At 66.2% G+C, this 23,332-nt stretch overlaps 1 protein-coding gene across 1 annotated transcript; it reads left to right on the top strand.

Annotated features, from left to right (window-relative positions):
* Positions 1 to 19,478: 19,478 nt before the first annotated feature.
* On the top strand, positions 19,479 to 19,991 carry LOC137160380 (uncharacterized; the record flags this gene model as incomplete). Its single annotated transcript, XM_067558944.1, is given in 2 exon segments — positions 19,479 to 19,580; positions 19,944 to 19,991. Coding segments are annotated over 2 exon segments (150 nt in total), but the record flags the coding sequence as incomplete, so codon positions are not given.
* Between the last annotated feature and the right edge of the window lie 3,341 nt (positions 19,992 to 23,332).

The following is a 23,332-nucleotide window of genomic DNA, read 5'->3' as shown; positions in this document are numbered from 1 at the left end:
ATCTTGGTCCTGCTTGCAGGTTAGGGGGCTATACAGGACAGTATGTGATCCGGGTTTAGCAGTCGGTTTGCAGAGAGCGTAACACTCAGAATACCTTTCCCAGACCTGAAGAAGAGCTCTGTGTGGCTAGAATGCTTGTCTCTCTCACCAACAGAAATTGATCCAATAAAAGATATTACCTTATCCACCCTTTCAGCCTACAGTAAGGTGGGGTGAGTTGTGCCTCACTGCGTTAGGGAGCAGCCTGTTATTTCTCTCACTCTGTTTCTTGTGTGTTCTGAATTCTAAGAAATAAAGTAGTGTTATGTTGCAACCTTCCCACAGGATTATTCATGTTTTTAATTCGGAAGGACCCTCTGACCTCCGGGAGGCAGCTCCGACCTCCGGGTGGCGACTCTGGTCTCCGGGAAGTGGCTCTGACATCCGATAGGCAGCTCCAGCCTCTGGGAGGCTACTCCGGCATTCAGAAGGCCACTCGGGAGGCTGCTCCATGTTCCGGGAGGCCCCTCCAAACTTTGGAAGGCAGCTCCAATGTCCAGGAGGCAGCTCTGGCCTCCAGGAATCCCCTCTGGCTTTCCAGAGCCGGCTCCGGTGTCCTGTAGGAGACTCTGGCCTCCGCGAGGTGGCTCTGACATCTGGGAGGTGGCTCCGACGTCCGGAAGACTGCACCGACCTCTGGGAGGCCCCTCCGACATCCGGGAGGCAGCTCTGGAGTGCTGTAGGTGGCCACAGCCTCTGGGAGGCCCCTCTGGTGTCCAGAAGGGGTCTCCATCATCCGGGAGGTTGCTCTGGCGTTCAGAAGGCTGCTCGGGAGGCCGCTCCATGTTCTGGGAGGTGCCTTCCACGTCTGGGAGGCGGCTCCAACGTCTGGGAGGCGGCTCCAACGTCTGGGAGGTGGCTACGATGTCCGGGAGGCAGCACTGGCCTCGGAGAAGCCCCTCCAGCCACCGGGCGATGGCTCCTACATCTGAAAGGCGTCTCTGGCCTCCAGGAAGCCTCTCCGACGTCCGGGAGGTAGCTCTGGCATTCGGAAGACTGCTTGGGAGGCCGCTCCGTGTTCCGGAAGGTACCTCCTATCTCCGGGAGATGGCTCCAAAGTCCGGGAGATGGTTCCGACGTCCGGGAAGTGGCTCTGGCCTCCGGGAAGCCCCTCCAGCCTCCAAGAGGCGGCTCCAACGTCCAGGAGACTGCTTCGGCCTCCAAGAGTTGGCTCTGGTCTCCAGGAGGCTGCTCTGGCATTCGGAAGGACTCTTGGAAGGCCTCTCTGGTTTCCGGGAGGTGCCTCCTACCTCCAGGAGGTAGCTCTGATGTAAGGGAGATGGCTCCGAGGTCCAGGAAGTGGCTCTGGTCTCCAGGAAGCCCCTCTGGCATCCGAGAGGGGACTCCGATGTCCGGGAGACTGCTCCGGCCTTCAGGAGATGGCTCCAGGGTCCTGGAGGTGGCTACGGCATCCGGGAGGTGGCTCCGGTCTCCGGAAGGTGGTTCCAATGTCCAAGAGGCGGCTCTGGCCTCCAGGAAGACTTTCTGGTCTCTGGAAGGTGGATCCGGCATCCGGGAGACCTAACCGGTGTCTGAGAGACTGCTCCGTGTTCCGTGAGGACCCTCCAACCTCCAGGAGGTGGTTCCAACATCTGGGAGGCAGCTCCAATGTCTGGGAGGCGGCTTTGGCCTCTGGGAAGCCTCTCTGGCCTCCGGGACCATTTCTGGTGTCCTGTAGGCGACTCCAATGTCCGAAAGGCAACTCCGGTCTCCGGGAGGCTGTTCCGGAGTTCAGAAGGCCACTCGGGAGACTGCTACATGTTCTGGGATGACCCTTGACCCTCTGGAAGGCAGCTGCGTCATCCAGCAGGCAGCTCTGTCCTCCGGGAAGCCCCTCCAGTGTCCAGGAGGCCGCTCTGTGTTCCGGGAATTGTCTCCGACCTCCGGTAGGCGTCTCCGACATCCTGGAGATGGCACCAACTTCCAGGAGACTGCTTTGGCTTCTGGGAAGCCCCTCAGGCCTCCGGGATCCAGCTCCGGCATCCTGTAGGTGACTCTGGCCTCGGGAAGGTGGCTCCGATGTTTGGGTGGCGGCTCTGGCCTCTGGGAAGCTTCTCTGGCCAGCAGGAGGCAGCTCCGATGTCCGGAAGATGGCTCTGGGCTCTGGTAAGCCTCTCTGGCCTCTGGGAGGTGGATCTGGTCTCTGGGAGGCCCCTCTGGCATCTGGGAGGCGGCTCCAACATCTGGGAGGTGGCTGTGGTCTCCTGGACGCCGCTCTGGCATTTGGAAGGCCACTCGGGAGGCCGCTCAGTTTTCTGGGAAGCCTCTCCAGTCTCTGGAACGCGTCTCTGACATCCGGGAGGCAGCTCTGACGTCCGGAAGGTGGCTCCGACGTCCGGGAGGCGGCTTTGCCTATGGGAAGCTCCTCCATCCTCAGGGACCGGCTCCGGAGTCCTGTAGGCGACTCTGGCCTCAGGAGGTGGCCTCGATGTCCGGGAGGCGGCTCTGATGTCCGGGAGGCATCTCTGGCCTCCAGGAAGCCCCTCTGGCCACCGGGAATTGGATTTGACATCCGGAAGGCATCTCTGATATCTGGTAAGCCTCTCCGACCTCCGGAAGGTGGCTCTGATGTCCGGGAGGTGGCTTTGGCATCCGGAAAGCCCCTCTGGCCTTCCGGAGCCGGCTCCAGCATCCTGTAGGTGACTCTGGCCTGTGGGACTAGGCTCCGACGTCCGAGAGGCAGCTCCCATCTCGGGGATCTCCGAAGTTCGGAAGGCCACTCGGGAGGCCACTCCATGTTCCGGGAGACCCCTCGGACCTCTGGAAGGTGGCTGCGTCATCATGGAGGCAGCTCTGGCCTCCAGGAAGCCCCTCCAGTCTCCAGGATGCGGCTTCATTGTCCGGGAGACTGCTCCGGCATCCAGGAGGCTGCTCTGTGTTCCGGGAGGATGCCCCAACCTCCAGGAGGCAGCTCTGACCTACAGGAGATGGCTCCAACGTCTGTGAGGTGGCTCTGAGATCCACGAGGCCCCTCCTGCATCCGGGAAGCAGTTCTGGGGTCCTGGAGGTGGCTATGGCCTCCAGGAGGTGGTTCCGATGTCCGGGAGGTGTCTTTGGCATCTGGGAAGCCCCACCGGCCTCCAGGAGACAGCTCCAGCATGCTGTAGGTGACCCTGGTCTCCGGGGAGCAGCTCCAACATCCGGGAAGCGGTTCCAATGCCCAGGAGGTGACTCTGGCCTCCAGGAGCCGGCTCTGGGGTCCTGGACGGGGCTACAGCCTCTTGGAGGTGGCTCCGATATCCGGGAGGTGGCTTTGGCCTCTGGGAAGCCCGTCCGGGCTCTGGAAAACAGCTCCAAAGCAAGGCGGGTTGGCGAATCAGTTGGCTACGAGGCTGACTGCCACATTCCGTGGCCTCGAGCAAGGCAGGGTGTCGGATCAGGTGGCTACGAGGCTGGCAGTTTAGCCCGTGAGTCCAAACGAGGCAGGAGGGCTGATCTGGTGTCCCCGAGGCTGGCTGCCATGACCTGTGAGTCCGAGCAAGGCAGGGAGGCAGATTCAGTGTCTCCGAAGCTGACTGCCACATTCCGTGGCCCCGAGCAAGGCAGGGTGATGAATCAGATGGCTACGAGGCTGACTGCCACATTCCGTAGCCCCGAGCAAGGCAGGGTGGCGAATCAGGTGGCTACGAGTCTGGCAGTATAGCCTGTGAGTCCAAAAAAGGCAGGAGGGCTGATCTGGTGTCCCTGAGGCTGGCTGCCACGACCCATGAGTCTGAACAAGGCAGGGAAGCAGATTCAGTGTCTGCGAGACCGACTTCCACGTTCCTCCTTCCAGCGAGCCAGAGAGGCCAATCCGGGTCCCCAAGGCTGGCTGTCATGTCCCGTGCACTAAGAAGAGGTAGGGAGGCTCACCCAGTGTCTACGAGGCTGGCAGTCTATCCCGGGACCCAAAGCGAGGCAGGAAGGCTGATCTGGTGTCCGCGAGGCTAGCTGCCACGACCCATGAGTCCGAGTGAGGCAGGGAGGCAGATTCAGGGTCTGCGAGGCTGACTGCCACAATCTGTGGCCCCGAGCAAGGCAGGGTGGCGGATCAGGTGGCTACAAGACTGGCAGTATAGCCCATGAGTCCAAATGAGGCAGGAGGGCTGAGTTGGTGTCCCCGAGGCTGGCTGCCATGACCCGTGAGTCCGAGCGAGGCAGGGTGGTGAATCAGGTGGCTACGAGGCTAGCGGTATAGCCCGTAGGTTTAAACGAGGCAGGAGCCTAATCTGGTGTCCACAAGGCTGGCTGCCACCACCTGTGAGTCCGAGCAAAGCAGGGAGATCAAAGCAAGGCAGGAAGGCTGATCTGGTGTCCGCGAGGCTTGCTGCCACGACCCGTGAGTCCGAGCGAAGCAGGGAGGCAGATTCAGTTTCTGCGAGGCTGACTGACACATTCCGTGGCCCCGAGCAAGGCAGGATGGCGGATCAGGTGGCTACGAGGCTGGCAGTATACCCCGGGAGTCCAAACGAGGCAGGAGGGCTTATCTGGTGTCCGCGAGGCTGGCTGCCACGACCCGTTAGTCTGAGCGAGGCAGGGACGCAGATTCAGTGTCTGCGAGGCTGACTGCCTCATTCCATGGCCCCGAGTAAGGCAGGGTGGCGAATCAGGTGACTACGAGGCTGACTGCCACATTTCGTGGCGCTGAGCAAGGCAGGTTGGCGAATCAGGTGGCTACAAGGCTGGCGGTATAGCCCATAGGTTTAAACGAGGCAGGAGCCTAATCTGGTGTCCACGAGGCTGGCTGCCACCACCTGTGAGTCCGAGTGAAGCAGGGAGGCAGATTCAGTGTCTTCAAGACCGACTTCCACGTACTTCCTTCCAGCGAGCCAGAGAGGCCAATTTGGGACCCCAAGGCTGGCTGTCACGTCCCGTGCAATAGAGAGAGGTAGGGAGCCTCATCCAGTGGCTACGAGGCTAGCGGTTTATCCCGGGACCCAAAGCGAGGCAGGAAGGCTGATCTGGTGTCCCCGAGGCTGGCGGACACGACCTGTGAGTCCAAGCGAGGGAGGGAGACAGATTCAGTGTCTGCGAGGCTGATTGCCACATTCTGTGGCCCCGAGCAAGGCAGGGAGGGAGATTCAGTATTTGCGAGACTGACTTCCACGTTCCTCCTTCCAGCGAGCCAAAAAGGCCAATCCGAGTCCCCAAGACTGGCTGTCACGTCCCGTGCACTGGAGAGAGGTAGGGAGGCTCATCCAGTGGCTTCGAAGCTGGCGGTGTATCCCGGGACCCAAAGCGAGGCAGGAAGTCTGATCTGGTGTCCCCGAGGCTGGCTGCCACGACCCCTGAACCCGAGCGAGGCAGGGAGGCAGATTCAGTTGGCTGCAAGGCTGACTGCCAGATTCCGTGGCCCCGAGCAAGGCAGGGTGGCGAATCAGGTGGCTACTATGCTGGCAGTAACGCCCAGGAGTCCAAACGAGGCAGGAGGGCTGATCTGGTGTCCGCGAGGCTGGCTGCCATGACCCGTGAGTCCAAGCGAGGCAGGGAGGCAGATTCAGTGTCTGCGAGACCGACTTCCACATTTACCTTTCCAGCGAGCCAGAGAGTCCAATCCGGGTCCCCAAGCCTGGCTGTCACTTCCCGTGCACTGAATGGAGGTAGGAAGGCTCATTCAGTGGCTACGAGACAGGGGGTCTATCCCGGGACCCAAGACGCTGCAGAGAGGCTGATCTGGAGTCCGCGAGGCTGACTGCCACGTCCCGTGAGTCCGAGCTAGGCAGGGAGGCAGATTCAGTGTCTGCCCCGCTGACTGCCACATTCCATGGCCCCGAGCAAGGCAGGGTGGCAAATAAGGTTGCTACGAGTCTGGTAGTATAGCCGGTGAGTCCAAACGAGGCAGGTGGGCTGATCTGGTATCCACGAGGCTGGCTGCCACGACACGTAAGTCCGAGCAAAGCAGGGAGCCCAAAGCGAGGCAGGAAGGTTGATCTGGTTTCTGCAAGGCTGACTGCCACATTCCGTGGCCCCGAGCAAAGCAGGGTGGTGAATCAGGTGGCTACGAGTCTGGCAGTAGAGCCCGTGATTCCAAAGAAGGTAGACGGGCTGATCTGGTATCCACGAGGCTGGCTGCCACGACACGTGAGTCCCAGCGAAGCAGGGAGCCCAAAGCGAGGCAGGAAGGCTGATCTGGTGTCCGCGAGGCTGACTGCCACATTCCGTGTCCCCGAGCAAAGCAGGGTGGCGAATCAGTTGGCTACGAGGCTGACTGCCACATTCCGTTGCCTTGAGCAAGGCAGGGTGGCAAATCAGGTGGTTACTAGGCTGGCAGTAACGCCCGGGAGTCCAAACAAAGCAGGAGGGCTGATCTGGTGTCCGCGAGGCTGGCTGCCACGATCCGTGAGTCCAAGCGAGGCAGGGAGGCATTTTCAGTGTCTGCGAGACTGACTCCCACATTTACCTTTCCAGCGAGCCTCAGAATCCAATCCAGGTCCCTAAGCCTGGCTGTCACTTCCCGTGCACTGAATGGAGGAAGGAAGGCTCATTCAGTGGCTACGAGGCTGGGGGTCTATGGCGGGACTCAAAGGGAGACAGGAAGGCTGATCTGGTGTCCGTGAGGCTGGCTGCCACGACCCGTCAGTCCGAGCGTGGCAGGGAGGCAGATTCAGAGTCTCCGCAGCTGACTTCCACATTTCGTGGTCCCGAGCAATGCAGGGTGGCAAATAAGGTTTTACGAGTCTGGCAGTAGAGCCCGTGATTCCAAAGTAGGTAGACAGGCTGATCTGGTATCCACGAGGCTGGCTGCCACGACCCGTGAGTCCCAGCAAGACAGAGTGTCAGATTCAGTGACTGCGAGACCGACGTCCATGTTATTCCTTCCAGCAAGCCAGAGAGGCCAATACGGGTCCACAAAGCTGGATTTCAAGTCCCGTGCAGTGGAGAGAGGTAGGGAGGCTCATCCAGTGGCTATGAGACTGGCGGTCTCTGGCGGGACTCACAGCGAGACAAGAAGGCTGATCTGGAGTCTGCGAGGCTGACTACCATATTCCGTTGCCGCGAGCAAAGCAGGGTGGTAGGGAGGCTCATTCAGTGGCTACGAGGCTGGCGGTGTATCCCCGGACCCAAAGCGAGGTAGGAAGGCTGATCTGGTGTCCGCGAGTCTTGCTGTCACGACCCGTGAGTCCGAGTGAGGCAGGGAGGCAGATTCAGTGTCTGCGAGACCGACGTCCACGTTATTCCTTCTAGCGAGCCAGAGAGGCCAATACGGGTCCACAAAGCTGGATTTCAAGTCCCGTGCAGTGGAGAGAGGTAGGGAGGCTCATCCAGTGGCTACGAGACCGGCGGTCTATGGCGGGACTCAAAGCGAGACAGGAAGGCTGATCTGGTGTCCACAAGGCTGGCTGCCACCAACCATGAGTCCGAGCGAGGCAGGGAGGCAGATTCAGTGTCTGCGATGCTGACTGCCACATTCCATGGCCCCGAGCAAGGCAGGTTGGCGAATCTGCCGTATAACTTAGCCCTGAGGAAGGCAGGGTGGTGAATCAGGTGGCTACGGGGCTGGCAGTAGAGCCCGTGAGGAAGGCAGGGTTGTCCCCGAGGCTGCCAATCCGAGCGAGGCAGGGAGGCAGATTCAGTGTCTGCGAGGCTGACTGCCAATTCCGAGGCCCCGAGCAAGGCAGAGTGGCGACTGGCTACAGGCTGACTGCCATATTCCGTAGCCCCGAGCAAGGCAAGGAGGCAAATCCCGAGCCTAGCCCAGCTCCAGCCCAGCTCCAGCTCCAGCACCAGCCCAGCTCAAGCCCTGGTCCAGCACAGCCCAACCCCAGCACAGCCCAGCTCAAGCCCCAACCCCAGCACAGCCCAGCCCAAGCCCAGCCCCAGCTCCAGCCCAGCTCCATCCCAGCTCCAGCCCAGTTCCAGCTCCAGCCCCAGCACAGCTCCAGCTCAGCCCCAGCACAGCACAGACTCAGCCCCGCTCCAGCCTAGCCCAGCCCCAGCCGAGCCCCAGCCCAACCCCAGCACAGCCCCAGCTCCAGCCCAGCCCAGCTCCAGCCCAGCTCCAGCCCATCCCCATCCCAGCTCCAGCCCAGTTCCAGCTCCAACCCCAGCTCCAGCCCAGCCACAGCACAGCACAAACTCAGCCCCGCTCCAGCCTAGCCCAGCCCAAGACGAGCCCCAGCTCAACCGCAGCACAGCCCCAGCTCCAGCCCAGCACAGCACCAGCCCATGTCCATTGCAGCTCCAGCCCACCTCCAGCCCCGCTCCAGCCCAGCCCTAGCCCAGCCCCAGCTCAGCACAGACCCAAATTGAGCCTAGTCCCAGCCCAGCTCCCACCCAGATCCTGCCCCACTCCATCCCCGCTCCAGCCCCCGCCCAGCAACAGCCCAGCTCCAGCCCCGCTCCAGCCCAGCTCCAGCCCTACTCCAGCCCAGCTCCACCCAAGCCGAAGCTCAGTCGCACCCCAGCTCAGCTCCAGCCCCGCCCCCAGCCCAGCTCCAGCCCAGCCCCAGCCAAGCACAGCTCCAGCCCAGGCCCAGCACAGCACAGCCGCAGCCCAGCCTCAGCTCATCCCAGCCCCAAATCCAGCACAGTCCCATCCCAGCTCCAGCCCAACTCCTGCCCAGCCCCAACCCCATCTCCAGCTCAACTCCAGCCCAGCCCAGGTCCAGCCCAACCCCAGCCCAGACGAGCTCCAGACCAGCTCCAGCCCATCACCAGCCCAGCTACAACTCCAGCCCAGCTCCAGCCAAGGCCAGCTCCACCCCAGCTCCAGCCCCATCTCCAGCCCAGCCTCAGCTCCAGCCCAAATCCATCCCAGTCCCAGCTCCAGCCCAGCCACAGCCCAACTCCAGCCCAGATCCAACTCCAGCCCAGTTCCAGCTCCAGCCCAGCTCCAGCCCCGGTCCAGCTCCCGCCCAGCTCCATCCCAGCTCCAGCCCCGCTCCACCCAAGCCGAAGCTCAGCCGCACCCCAGCTCAGATCCAGCCCTGCCCCAGTCCGGCTCCAGCCCAGCCCCAGCTCCAGCTCCAGCCCCAGCTCCAGACCAGCTCCACCAAAGTCCAGCCCCAGACGAGGCCCAGCCCAACCCCAGCACAGCCCCAGCTCCAGCCCAGCACAGCACCAGCACAGGTCCATTGCAGCTCCAGCCGCGCTCCAGCCCAGCTTCAGCCAAGCTCCAGCACCAGCCCAACTCAAGCCCAGGTCCAGCCCAGCCCAACCCCAGCACAGCCCAGCTCAAGCCCCAACCCCAGCAGAGCCCAGCCCCAGCCCAGCCCCAGCTCCAGCACAGCACAGCACCAGCACAGGTCCATTTCAGCTCCATCCGCGCTCAAGCCCAGCTCCAGCCCAGCTCCAGCTCCAGCCGAGCTCCAGCCCACATCCAGCTCCAGCCGAGCTCAAGCCCAGTTCCAGGCCAGCCCGAGCCCAGCCCAGCTCCAGCCCATCTCCAGCTCCAGCACCAGCCCAACCCCACATCAGACCAGCCCCAAATCCAGCCTAGCCGTAAGCCAGCTCCAGCCCAGCTCCTGCCCCAAATCCATCCCCGCTCCAGCACAGCCAAGCTAGAGCCAGCTCCAGCCCAGCCAAACCCAAGCCCCAGGTCAGCTCCAGCCCCATCCCCACCCCAGGTCCAGCCCCAGCTCCAGCCCAGCCCCAGCTCCAGCCCTAATCCATCCTCGCTCCAGCCCCAGCTCAACTCCAGCCCTGCCCCAGCCCAACACCAGCCCAGCCCCAAATCCAGCCCAGCAACAGTCCAGCTCCAGCCCAGCCCCAGCTCCAGCCCAGCCACAGCCCAGCTCCAGCCCAGATCCAGACCAGCCCCAGCTCCAGCCCAGCTCCAGCCCAGCCCAGCCCAGCTCCAGCTCCAGCCCAGTTCCAGCTCCAGCCCCGCTCCAGCCCAGCCCTAGCCCAGCCCCAGGTCAGCCCCAGCCAAGCACAGCAGCAGCCCAGCGCTAGCTCAGCACAGCCCCAAATCCAGCCCAGTCCCAGCCCAGCTCCAGCCCAGCTCCTGCACCACTCCATCCCCGCTCCAGCTCCCGCCCAGCTCCAGCCCCTCTCCAGCCCTACTCCAGCACAGCTCCACCCAAGCCGAAGCTCAGCCGCACCCCAGCTCAGATCCAACCCTGCCACAGCCCAACTCCAGCACAGCCCAGCCCCAGCCCATCCAGAGCCCAGCCCAGCTCCACTCCAGCTCCAGCCCAGCCCCAACCCCATCTCCAGCTCAACTCCAGCCCAGCCTAGCTCCAACCCAACTCTAGCCCAGACGAGCTCCAGCCCAGCTCCAGCCCATCACCAGCCCAGCTCCAACTCCGTCTAAGCTCCAGCCAAGGCCAGGTCCTCCCCAGCTCCAGCCCCAGTTCCAGCCCAGCCCCAGCTCCAGCCCCAATCCATACTCGCTCCAGCCCAGCCCATCTAGAGCCCAGCTCCAGCCCAGCCCAGCTCCCGCCCAGCCCCAGCTCAACTCCAGCCCAGCACAAGCCCAGACCCAGCTCAGCCCAGCCCCAAATCCAGACCAGCCACAATCCAGCTCCAGCCCGGCTCCTGCCCCACTCCAGCACAGCCAAGCTAGAGCCCAGCTCCAACCCAGCCGAACCCAAGCCCAGCCCAGCTCCAGCCCCAGCTCCAGCCCAGCCCCAGCCCAGCCGAAGACCCATCTCCAGACATACCCCACCACAGCCCCAAATCCAGACCAGCCACAATCCAGCGCCAGCCCGGCTCCTGCCCCACTCCATCCCCGCTCCAGCACAGCCAAGCTAGAGCCCAGCTCCAGCCCAGCCGAACCCAAGCCCAGCCCAGCTCCAGCCCCAGCTCCAGCCCAGCTCCAGCCCAGGCGAAGACCCAGCTCCAGACCTGCTCCAGCCCAGCCAAGCCCCCGCCCCAGCCCAGCCCAGCAAAATTCCAGCTCCAGACCAGCCCCAGCTCCAGCCCCAGCTCCAGCCCAGCTCCAGCCCAGCCGAAGACCCATCTCCAGACATACCCCAGCCCAGCTCCAAATCCAGACCAGCCACAATCCAGCGCCAGCCCGGCTCCTGCCCCACTCCAGCCCCGCTCCAGCACAGCCAAGCTAGAGCCCAGCTCCAACCCAGCCGAACCCAAGCCCAGCCCAGCTCCAGCCCCAGCTCAAGCCCAGGTCCAGCCCAGCCCAACCCCAGCATAGCCCAGCTCAAGCCCCAACCCCAGCACAGCCCAGCCCCAGCCCCAACCCCATATCCAGCTCAACTCCAGCCCATCCTCGCTCCAGCCCAGCCCATCTAGAGCCCAGCTCCAGCCAAGCCCAGCTCCCGCCCAGCCCCAGCTCAAATCCAGCCCAGATCCAGCACAGCCCAGCCCCAGCCCATCCAGAGCCCAGCCCAGCTCCACTCCAGCTCCAGCTCCAGCCCAGCCCGAGCCCAGCTCCAGCATAGCTCAAGCTCAGCCCAGACCCAGCTAAGCCCAGCCCCAAATCCAGACCGGCCACAATCCAGCTCCAGCCCGGCTCCTGCCCACTCCCTCCCCGCTCCAGCAAAGCCAAGCTAGAGCCCATCTCCAAAGCCCAGCCCAACCCAGCCCAGCCCAGCTCCAGCCCCAGCTCAAGCCCAGGTCCAGCCCAACCCCAGCACAGCCCAGCCCCAGCCCCAACCCCATATCCAGCTCAACTCCAGCCCATCCTCGCTCCAACCCAGCCCATCTAGAGCCCAGCTCCAGCCAAGCCCAGCTCCCGCCCAGCCCCAGCTCAAATCCAGCCCAGATCCAGCACAGCCCAGCCCCAGCCCATCCAGAGCCCAGCACAGCTCCACTCCAGCTCCAGCTCCAGACCCAACTCCAGCCCAGACGAAGACCCAGCTCCAGCCCAAGCACAGCCCCAGCTCCTGCCGAGCACAGCACCAGAACAGGTCCATTGCAGCTCCAGCAGCGCTCCAGCCCCGCTCCAGCTCCCGCCCAGCTCCATACCTACTCCAGCTCAGCTCCACCCAAGCCGAAGCTCAGCCGCACCCCAGCTCAGATCCAGCCCTGCCCCAGTCCAGCTCCAGCCCAGCCCCAGCCAAGCCCAAGCCCCAGAACAGCTCCAGCTCAGCCCCAGCACAGCACAGACTCAGCCACGCTCCAGCCTAGCCCAGCCCCAGCCGAGCCCCAGCCCAACCCCAGCCCAGCCCCAGCCCACCCCAGGCCAGCCCCAGCTCCAGCCCAGCACCATCTCAGCTCCAGTCCGGCTCCAGTCCAACCCCAGTTCCAGCTCCAGCTCCAGCCCCAACTCCAGACCAGCTCCACCACAGCCCAGCCCCAGCTCCAGCCCAGCCCCATCCCAGCTCCAGCACAGCTCCAGCCTAGCCCCAGCCCCAGCACAGCACTGGGCGGTAGCTGGATCTGGGCTGGAGCTAGATCTGGGCTGGAGCGTGGGCTGGAGCTTGGCTGGAGCTGGGCTGGGCTGGACCTGGGCTTGTGCTGGGCTGGAGCTGGAGCTGGGCTGGAGCTGGACTGTTGCTGGTCTGGATTTTGGGGCTGGGCTGAGCTGGGGCTGGACTGGTGCTGGGCTGGAGTTGAGCTGGGGCTGGAGAGAGGATGGATTAGGGCTGGAGCTGGGGCTGGGCTGGAGGTGGGGCTGGAGCTGGGGTGGGGCTGGGGTTGGGCTGGGCTGGAGCTGAGCTGTGCTGGGCTGGGGCTGGGCTGGAGCTGGGCTTTACATGGGCTGGGCTGGAGCGAGGATGGATTGGGGGCTGGAGCTGGGGCAGGGTTGGATCCGAGCTGGGGTGCGGCTGAGCTTCGGCTTGGGTGGAGCTGGGCTGGAGTAGGGCTGGAGCTGGGCGGGAGCGGGGCTGGAGCTGGGCTGTAGCTGGGCGGGAGCTGGACCTGGGCTTGAGCTGGGCTGGAGCTGGAGCTGGGCTGGAGCTGGGCTGGAGCTGGGCTGGGCTTGGGTTTGGCTGGGTTGGAGCTGGGCTCTAGCTTGGCTGGAGCGGGGATGAAGTGGGACAGGAGCCAGGCTGGAGCTGGATTGTGGCTGTTCTGGATTTATGGCTGGGCTGAGGTGGGGCCTGGCTGGGGCTGGAGCTGAGGCTGGAGCTGAGGCTGGAGCTGGACTGGAGCTGGGCTTTGCTTGGCTGGAGCTGGGGCTAGGGCTGGAGCTCCAGCCCGGCTGGAGTCCAGCTGGAGCTTTGCTTGGCTGAGCTGAGCTCCAGCTCCAGCCGAACAGGTCTGGGGCAGGGCTGGTTCCGAGCTGGGGCCCCAGCTGAGCTTCAGCTTGGGCCCAGCTGGGCTGGAGCTGGCCAGCTGGGTGGGAGCCACAGCCCCAATGGAGACCAGCCAGGATCCAGCTGGAGCTGGGCTGGGCCCCACTCCATCTGGATTAGGGGCTGTGCTGAGCTGCCAGCCCCAAATCCAGCCCAGCCGTAACCCAGCTCCAGCCCAGCTCCTGCCCCACTCCATCCCCGCTCCAGCTCCCGCCCAGCTCCAGCCCAGTCCCAGCCCAGATCCTGCCCCACTCCATCCCCGCTCCAGCTCTAGCTCAACTTCAGCCCAGCCCCAGCCCAGCACCAACCCAGCCCCAGCTCAGCCCAGCCCCAATTCCAGACCAGCCACAATCCAGCTCCAGTCCGGCTCATGCCCCACTCCATCCCCGCTCCAGCACAGCCAAGCTAGAGCCCAGCTCCAACCCAGCCGAACCCAAGACCAGCCCAGCTCCAGACCCAGCTCCAGGCCAGCTCCAGCCCAGCCGAAGACCCATCTCCAGACCTGCTCCAGCCCAGGCGAGCCCCAGCCCCAGCCCAGCCTAGCAACAGTCCAGCTCCAGCCCAGCTCCAGCTCCAGCCCAGCTCCAGCCCAGCCATAGCCCAGCTCCAGCCCAGCCAACTCCAGCCCAGTTCCAGCTCCAGCCCAGCTCCAGCCCCATCCCAGCTCCAGACCGAGCTCCAGCCCCGCTCCAGTCCAGCTCCAGCCCAGCCCAGGCCCAAGCCCAGCCCCAGCTCAAGCCCAGCCCCAGCTCCAGAGCCCAGCCCAGCTCCAGCCCAGCCCCAGCTCCAGCTCCAGCCCCAGCTCCAGCCCAGCCCAGCTCCAGACCTCCAGCCCAGGCAAAGTCCCAGCCCCAGACCAGCCTAGCAACCAGCCCCAGCCCAGCCCAGCTCCACAGCCCAGCTCCAGCCCAGCCAGCTAGCCCAGCTCCAGCCCAGATCCAACCCAGCCCAGCTCCAGCAGCCCAGCACAGGTCCATTGCAGCTCCAGCCGCCCAGCTCCAGCCCAGCTTCCAGCCAAGCTCCAGCACCAGCCCAACTCAAGCCCAGGTCCAGCCCAGCCCAGCCCCAGCACAGCCCCAGCTCCAGCCCCAACCCCAGCAGAGCCCAGCCCCAGCCCAGCCCCAGCTCCAGCACAGCACAGCACCAGCACAGGTCCAGACCAGCTCCAGCCCAGCCTCAAGCCCAGCTCCAGCCCAGCTCCAGCTCCAGCCGAGCACAGCCCAGCACAGGTCCAGCAGCTCCAGCCGCGCTCCAGCCCAGTTCCAGGCCAGCCCCAGAGCCCAGCCCAGCTCCAGCCCAGCTCCAGCTCCAGCACCAGCCCAACCCCACAGCAGAGCCCAGCCCCAAATCCAGCCTAGCCGTAAGCCAGCTCCAGCCCAGCTCCTGCCCCAAATCCATCCCCGCTCCAGCACAGCCAAGCTAGAGCCAGCTCCAGCCCAGCCAAACCCAAGCCCCAGGTCAGCTCCAGCCCCATCCCCACCCCAGGTCCAGCCCCAGCTCCAGCCCAGCCCCAGCTCCAGCCCTAATCCATCCTCGCTCCAGCCCCAGCTCAACTCCAGCCCTGCCCCAGCCCAACACCAGCCCAGCCCCAAATCCAGCCCAGCAACAGTCCAGCTCCAGCCCAGCCCCAGCTCCAGCCCAGCCACAGCCCAGCTCCAGCCCAGATCCAGACCAGCCCCAGCTCCAGCCCAGCCACAGCCCAGCTCCAGCCCAGCTCCAGCTCCAGCCCAGTTCCAGCTCCAGCCCCGCTCCAGCCCAGCCCTAGCCCAGCCCCAGGTCAGCCCCAGCCAAGCACAGCAGCAGCCCAGCGCTAGCTCAGCACAGCCCCAAATCCAGCCCAGTCCCAGCCCAGCTCCAGCCCAGCTCCTGCACCACTCCATCCCCGCTCCAGCTCCCGCCCAGCTCCAGCCCCTCTCCAGCCCTACTCCAGCACAGCTCCACCCAAGCCGAAGCTCAGCCGCACCCCAGCTCAGATCCAACCCTGCCACAGCCCAACTCCAGCACAGCCCAGCCCCAGCCCATCCAGAGCCCAGCCCAGCTCCACTCCAGCTCCAGCCCAGCCCCAACCCCATCTCCAGCTCAACTCCAGCCCAGCCTAGCTCCAACCCAACTCTAGCCCAGACGAGCTCCAGCCCAGCTCCAGCCCATCACCAGCCCAGCTCCAACTCCGTCTAAGCTCCAGCCAAGGCCAGGTCCTCCCCAGCTCCAGCCCCAGTTCCAGCCCAGCCCCAGCTCCAGCCCCAATCCATACTCGCTCCAGCCCAGCCCATCTAGAGCCCAGCTCCAGCCCAGCCCAGCTCCCGCCCAGCCCCAGCTCAACTCCAGCCCAGCACAAGCCCAGACCCAGCTCAGCCCAGCCCCAAATCCAGACCAGCCACAATCCAGCTCCAGCCCGGCTCCTGCCCCACTCCAGCACAGCCAAGCTAGAGCCCAGCTCCAACCCAGCCGAACCCAAGCCCAGCCCAGCTCCAGCCCCAGCTCCAGCCCAGCCCCAGCCCAGCCGAAGACCCATCTCCAGACATACCCCACCACAGCCCCAAATCCAGACCAGCCACAATCCAGCGCCAGCCCGGCTCCTGCCCCACTCCATCCCCGCTCCAGCACAGCCAAGCTAGAGCCCAGCTCCAGCCCAGCCGAACCCAAGCCCAGCCCAGCTCCAGCCCCAGCTCCAGCCCAGCTCCAGCCCAGGCGAAGACCCAGCTCCAGACCTGCTCCAGCCCAGCCAAGCCCCCGCCCCAGCCCAGCCCAGCAAAATTCCAGCTCCAGACCAGCCCCAGCTCCAGCCCCAGCTCCAGCCCAGCTCCAGCCCAGCCGAAGACCCATCTCCAGACATACCCCAGCCCAGCTCCAAATCCAGACCAGCCACAATCCAGCGCGCCAGCCCGGCTCCTGCCCCACTCCAGCCCCGCTCCAGCACAGCCAAGCTAGAGCCCAGCTCCAACCCAGCCGAACCCAAGCCCAGCCCAGCTCCAGCCCCAGCTCAAGCCCAGGTCCAGCCCAGCCCAACCCCAGCATAGCCCAGCTCAAGCCCCAACCCCAGCACAGCCCAGCCCCAGCCCCAACCCCATATCCAGCTCAACTCCAGCCCATCCTCGCTCCAGCCCAGCCCATCTAGAGCCCAGCTCCAGCCAAGCCCAGCTCCCGCCCAGCCCCAGCTCAAATCCAGCCCAGATCCAGCACAGCCCAGCCCCAGCCCATCCAGAGCCCAGCCCAGCTCCACTCCAGCTCCAGCTCCAGCCCAGCCCGAGCCCAGCTCCAGCATAGCTCAAGCTCAGCCCAGACCCAGCTAAGCCCAGCCCCAAATCCAGACCGGCCACAATCCAGCTCCAGCCCGGCTCCTGCCCACTCCCTCCCCGCTCCAGCAAAGCCAAGCTAGAGCCCATCTCCAACCCAGCCGAACCCAAGCCCAGCCCAGCTCCAGCCCCAGCTCAAGCCCAGGTCCAGCCCAACCCCAGCACAGCCCAGCCCCAGCCCCAACCCCATATCCAGCTCAACTCCAGCCCATCCTCGCTCCAACCCAGCCCATCTAGAGCCCAGCTCCAGCCAAGCCCAGCTCCCGCCCAGCCCCAGCTCAAATCCAGCCCAGATCCAGCACAGCCCAGCCCCAGCCCATCCAGAGCCCAGCACAGCTCCACTCCAGCTCCAGCTCCAGACCCAACTCCAGCCCAGACGAAGACCCAGCTCCAGCCCAAGCACAGCCCCAGCTCCTGCCGAGCACAGCACCAGAACAGGTCCATTGCAGCTCCAGCAGCGCTCCAGCCCCGCTCCAGCTCCCGCCCAGCTCCATACCTACTCCAGCTCAGCTCCACCCAAGCCGAAGCTCAGCCGCACCCCAGCTCAGATCCAGCCCTGCCCCAGTCCAGCTCCAGCCCAGCCCCAGCCAAGCCCAAGCCCCAGAACAGCTCCAGCTCAGCCCCAGCACAGCACAGACTCAGCCACGCTCCAGCCTAGCCCAGCCCCAGCCGAGCCCCAGCCCAACCCCAGCCCAGCCCCAGCCCACCCCAGGCCAGCCCCAGCTCCAGCCCAGCACCATCTCAGCTCCAGTCCGGCTCCAGTCCAACCCCAGTTCCAGCTCCAGCTCCAGCCCCAGCTCCAGACCAGCCCCAACCCAGCCCCACCAGCCCCAGCCCACAGCCCAGCCCAGCCCAGCCCAGCCCCATCCCAGCTCCAGCACAGCTCCAGCCTAGCCCCAGCCCCAGCACAGCACTGGGCGGTAGCTGGATCTGGGCTGGAGCTGGATCTGGGCTGGAGCGTGGGCTGGAGCTTGGCTGGAGCTGGGCTGGAGCTGGACTGGGCTGGAGCTGGAGCTGGGCTGGCCTGGCTGTTGCTGGTCTGGATTTTGGGGCTGGGCTGAGCTGGGGCTGGAGCTGGGGCTGGAGCTGGGGCTGGATTCCAGCTGAGCTGGGGCTGGAGGTGCTGGGCTGGAGTTGGGGCTGCTGGATTAGGGCTGGAGCTGGGGCTGGGCTGGAGGTGGGGCTGGAGCTGGGGTGGGGCTGGGCTGGGCTGGAGCTGGCTGCTGGGCTGGGCTGGGCTGGAGCTGGGCTTTACATGGGCTGGGCTGGAGCGAGGATGGATTGGGGGCTGGAGCTGGGGCAGGGTTGGATCCGAGCTGGGGTGCGGCTGAGCTTCCATCTTGGGTGGAGCTGGGCTGGAGTAGGGCTGGAGCTGGGCGGGAGCGGGGCTGGAGCTGGGCTGTAGCTGGGCGGGAGCTGGACCTGGGCTTGAGCTGGGCTGGAGCTGGAGCTGGGCTGGAGCTGGGCTGGAGCTGGGCTGGGCTTGGGTTTGCTGGAGCTGGGCTCTAGCTTGGCTGGCCCAGCCCTGGAGCTGGATTGTGGCTGTTCTGGATTTATGGCTGGGCTGAGGGTGGGGCTGGCTGGGGCTGGAGCTGAGGCCTGCTCCAGCTGGACTGGAGCTGGGCCCAGCCCCAGCTCCAGCCCCAGCTGGGCTGGAGCTCCAGCTCCAGCTGCCAGCCCCAGCTCCAGATATACCCCAGCCCAGCCCCAGCTGGAGCTGGTCCAGCCACCAGCTCCAGCTGGGCTGCCTGCCCTGAGCTCCAGCCCCAGCTCCAGCCCAGCCCAGCTCCAGCTCCAGCCCCAGATGGAGCCCAGCTCCAGCCCAGCTCCAGCTGGCTGGGCTGGATTAGCCCAGCTGTGCTGCCCAGCTCCAGCCCCAGCTCCAGCCCAGCTCCAGCCCAGCTCCAGCCCAGCTCCAGCCCCTCCAGCCCAGCCCCAGCTCCCGCCCCAGCTCCAGCCCAGTCCAGCCCAGATCCAGCCCCAGCTCCAGCCCCAGCTCCAGCTCAGCTCCAGCCCAGCCGAAGCCCAGCTCCAGCCCAGCCCCAGCCCAGCCCAGCCCCAAATCCAGACCAGCCACAATCCAGCTCCAGCCCAGCTCAGCCCCACAGCCCCGCTCCAGCCAGCCAAAGCCCAGCACAGCCAAGCTAGAGCCCAGCTCTCAACCCAGCCCCAACCCAAGCCCAGCCCAGCCCAGCCCAGCTCCAGCCCAGCCCCCCCAGCCCATATCCAGCTCCAGCTCCAGCCCAGCCTCGCTCCCCCAGCTCCAGCCCAGCCCAGCAGCCCAGCTCCAGCCCCAGCCCAGCCCCAGCTCCCCCAGCTCCAGCCCCAGCTCAGCTCCAGCCCAGCCCCAGCCCAGCAGCCCAGCCCACCCAGCCCCAGCTCCAGCCCAGCCCCAAATCCAGACCAGCCACAATCCAGCTCCAGCCCGGCTCCAGCCCAGCTCCATCCCCGCTCCAGCACAGCCAAGCTAGAGCCCAGCTCAGCCCAGCCAGAACCCAAGCCCAGCCCAGCTCCAGCCCAGCTCCAGCCCAGCTCCAGCCCAGCCCAGCCCAGCTCCAGACCTGCTCCAGCCCAGCCCCCAGCCCCAGCACAGCCCCAGCCCAGCCCAGCAAGCTCCAGCAGCTCCAGCCCAGCTCCAGCCAGCCCAGCTCCAGCCCCAGCTCCAGCCCAGCTCCAGCCCAGCCAGCCCATCCCAGATATACCCCAGCCCAGCTCCAAATCCAGCCAGCCACAATCCAGCGCCAGCCCAGCTCCTGCCCCACCCATCCCCAGCTCCAGCACAGCCAAGCTAGAGCCCAGCTCCAGCCCAGCCGAACCCAAGCCCAGCCCAGCTCCAGCCCCAGCCCCCAGCCCAGCCCAGCCCAGCCCAGCTCAGCCCAGCTCCAGCCCAGCCCAGCCCAGCCCCAGCTCCCCAGCCCCAGCCCAGCCCAGCCCAGCTCCAGCCCAGCCCAGCAGCCCAGCCCAGCCCAGCCCTCCAGCCCAGCTCCAGCCCAGCTCCAGCCCAGCCCAGCCCAGCCCAGCCCCAGCTCCAGCCCAGCCCCCAGCCCAGCCCAGCTCCAGCCCAGCTCCAGCCCAGCCCAGCCCAGCCCAGCCCAGCAGCCCAGCCCAGCCCAGCCCAGCCCCCAGCCCCAGCCCAGCCCCCAGCAGCCCAGCAGCCCAGCCCAGCCCAGCCCCAGCCCAGCCCAGCCCAGCCCAGCCCAGCCCAGCCCCAGCTCCAGCCCAGCCAAGCCAGCCCAGCCCAGCCCAGCCCCCAGCCCATCCAGCCCAGCCCAGCTCCAGCCAGCCCAGCTCCCCAGCCCAGCCCAGCCAGCCCAGCCCAGCTCCAGCCCAGCCCCCAGCCCATCCAGCTCCAGCCCATCCAGCCCAGCCCAGCCCAGCCCAGCTCAGCTCCAGCCCAGCCCAGCCCAGCCCAGCCCAGCTCAGCTCCAGCCCAGCCCAGCCCAGCTCCAGCCCAGCCCCAAATCCAGACCAGCCACAATCCAGCTCCAGCCCAGCTCCAGCCCCACCCAGCCCCGCTCCAGCACAGCCAAGCTAGAGCCCAGCTCCAGCCCAGCCCAGCCCAGCCCAGCCCAGCCCAGCTCCAGCCCCAGCTCCAGCCCAGACGAGCCCAGCTCCAGCCCAAGCACAGCCCCAGCCCAGCCCCAGCACAGCACCAGAACAGGTCCATTGCAGCTCCAGCAGCCCAGCTCCAGCCCAGCCCAGCTCCCGCCCAGCTCCAGCTCAGCTCCAGCCCACCTCCAGCCCAGCCCACCTCCAGCCCAGCCCAGCTCCAGACCAGCCCCCCAGCTCCAGCCCAGCCCTGCCCCTCCAGCACAGCCAGCTCCAGCCCAGCCCAGCCAAGCCAAGCCCAGCCCAGCTCCAGCCTCAGCTCCAGCCCCAGCTCCAGCCCCAGCTCCCAGACCAGCTCCAGCCCAGCCAGCCCCAGCTCCAGACCAGCCCAATCCAGCCCAGCCCAGCCCCAGCCCCCCGCTCCAGCACAGCCCTGCTCCAGCTCCAGCCCACAGCACCCAGCCCAGCTCCAGCCCAGCTCCAGCCCAGCCCAGCCCAGACGAGCCCCAGCCCAATCCCAGCCCAGCCAGCCCCAGCCCCAGCCCAGCCCAGCAGCCCAGCTCCAGCCCAGCCCCAGCTCCAGCCCCAGCTCCAGCCCAGCTCCAGCCCAGCCGAAGACCCATCTCCAGACATACCCCAGCCCAGCTCCAAATCCAGACCAGCCACAATCCAGCGCCAGCCCGGCTCCTGCCCCACTCCAGCCCCGCTCCAGCACAGCCAAGCTAGAGCCCAGCTCCAACCCAGCCGAACCCAAGCCCAGCCCAGCTCCAGCCCCAGCTCAAGCCCAGGTCCAGCCCAGCCCAACCCCAGCATAGCCCAGCTCAAGCCCCAACCCCAGCACAGCCCAGCCCCAGCCCCAACCCCATATCCAGCTCAACTCCAGCCCATCCTCGCTCCAGCCCAGCCCATCTAGAGCCCAGCTCCAGCCAAGCCCAGCTCCCGCCCAGCCCCAGCTCAAATCCAGCCCAGATCCAGCACAGCCCAGCCCCAGCCCATCCAGAGCCCAGCCCAGCTCCACTCCAGCTCCAGCTCCAGCCCAGCTCCAGCCCAGCCCGAGCCCAGCTCCAGCCTAGCTCAAGCTCAGCCCAGACCCAGCTAAGCCCAGCCCCAAATCCAGACCGGCCACAATCCAGCTCCAGCCCGGCTCCTGCCCACTCCCTCCCCGCTCCAGCAAAGCCAAGCTAGAGCCCATCTCCAACCCAGCCGAACCCAAGCCCAGCCCAGCTCCAGCCCCAGCTCAAGCCCAGGTCCAGCCCAACCCCAGCACAGCCCAGCCCCAGCCCCAACCCCAGCACAGCCCAGCCCCAGCCCCAACCCCATCCAGCTCAACTCCAGCCCATCCTCGCTCCAGCCCAGCCCATCTAGAGCCCAGCTCCAGCCAAGCCCAGCTCCCGCCCAGCCCCAGCTCAAATCCAGCCCAGATCCAGCACAGCCCAGCCCCAGCCCATCCAGAGCCCAGCACAGCTCCACTCCAGCTCCAGCTCCAGACCCAGCTCCAGCCCAGACGAAGACCCAGCTCCAGCCCAAGCACAGCCCCAGCTCCTGCCGAGCACAGCACCAGCACAGGTCCATTGCAGCTCCAGCAGCTCTCCAGCCCCGGTCCAGCTCCCGCCCAGCTCCAGCCCAGCTCCAGCCCCGCTCCACCCAAGCCGAAGCTCAGCCGCACCCCAGCTCAGATCCAGCCCTGCCCCAGTCCGGCTCCAGCCCAGAACCAGCCAAGCAAAGCTCCAGCCCAGTTCCAGCTCCAACCCCAGCTGCAGCCCAACCCCATCACAGCCCCAGCTCCAGCCCCGCCCTAGACCAGCCCCAGCTCACCCCCACCCCAGTCAAAGCCAAGCACAGCAGAAGCCCAGCCCCAGCTCAGCACAGCCCCTAATCCAGTTTAGTCCCAGCCCAGCTCCAGCCCAGATCCTGCCCCACTCCATCCCCGCTCCAGCTCCCACCCAGCTCCAGGCCAGCTCCAGCCCAGCTCCACCCAAGCCGAAGCTCAGCCGCACCCCAGCTCAGATCCAGCCCTGCCACAGCACAGCTCCAGCACAGCCCAGCCCCAGCCCATCGAAAGCCCAGCCCAGCTCCACTCCAGCTCCAGCCCAGCCCCAACCCCATATCCAGCTCAACTCCAGCCCATCCTCGCTCCAGCCCAGCCCATCTAGAGCCCAGCTCCAGCCAAGCCCAGCTCCCGCCCAGCCCCAGCTCAACTCCAGCCCAGCCCCAGCACAGCACCAGCCCAGCCCCAACTCAGCCCAGCCCCAAATCCAGACCAGCCACAATCCAGCTCCAGCCCGGCTCCTGCCCCACTCCATCCCCGCTCCAGCACAGCCAAGCTAGAGCCCAGCTCCAACCCAGCCGAACCCAAGCCCAGCCCAGCTCCAGCCCCAGCTCCAGCCCAGCTCCAGCCCAGACGAAGACCCAGCTCCAGACCTGCTCCAGCCCAGCCAAGCCCCCGCCCCAGCCCAGCCCAGCAAAATTCCAGCTCCAGACCAGCCCCAGCTCCAGCCCCAGCTCCAGCTCCACCTCCAGCCCAGCTGAAGACCCATCTCCAGATATACCCCAGCCCAGCTCCAAATCCAGACCAGCCACAATCCAGCGCCAGCCCTGCTCCTGCCCCACTCCATCCCAACTCCAGCACAGCCAAGCTAGCGCCCAGCTCCAACCCAGCCGAACCCAAGCCCAGCCCAGCTCCAGCCCCAGCTCCAGCCCAGCTCCAGCCCAGGCGAAGACCCAGCTCCAGACCTGCTCCAGCCCAGCCAAGCCCCCGCCCCAGCCCAGCCCAGCAAAATTCCAGCTCCAGACCAGCCCCATCTCCAGCCCCACCTCCAGCCCAGCTCCAGCCCAGCCGAAGACCCATCTCCAGATATACCCCAGCCCAGCTCCAAATCCAGACCAGCCACAATCCAGCGCCAGCCCGGCTCCTGCCCCACTCCATCCAAACTCCAGCACAGCCAAGCTAGAGCCCAGCTCCAACCCAGCCGAACCCAAGCCCAGCCCAGCTCCACTCCAGCTCCAGCCCAGCCCCAACCCCATATCCAGCTCAACTCCAGCCCATCCTCGCTCCAGCCCAGCCCATCTAGAGCCCAGCTCCAGCCAAGCCCAGCTCCCGCCCAGCCCCAGCTCAACTCCAGCCCAGCCCCAGCACAGCACCAGCCCAGCCCCAACTCAGCCCAGCCCCAAATCCAGACCAGCCACAATCCAGCTCCAGCCCGGCTCCTGCCCCACTCCATCCCCGCTCCAGCACAGCCAAGCTAGAGCCCAGCTCCAACCCAGCCGAACCCAAGCCCAGCCCAGCTCCAGCTCCAGCCCAGCTCCAGCCCAGACGAAGACCCAGCTCCA

This window comes from Emydura macquarii, unplaced genomic scaffold, assembly GCF_026122565.2.
Source record: "Emydura macquarii macquarii isolate MOO-44397 ecotype Brisbane River unplaced genomic scaffold, CSIRO-AGI_Emac_v2 contig_2205, whole genome shotgun sequence".
Classification (NCBI taxonomy): domain Eukaryota; kingdom Metazoa; phylum Chordata; order Testudines; family Chelidae; genus Emydura; species Emydura macquarii.
The sequence above is the reverse complement of the archived record's forward strand: the minus strand, read 5'-3'. Positions and strand labels throughout refer to the sequence as shown.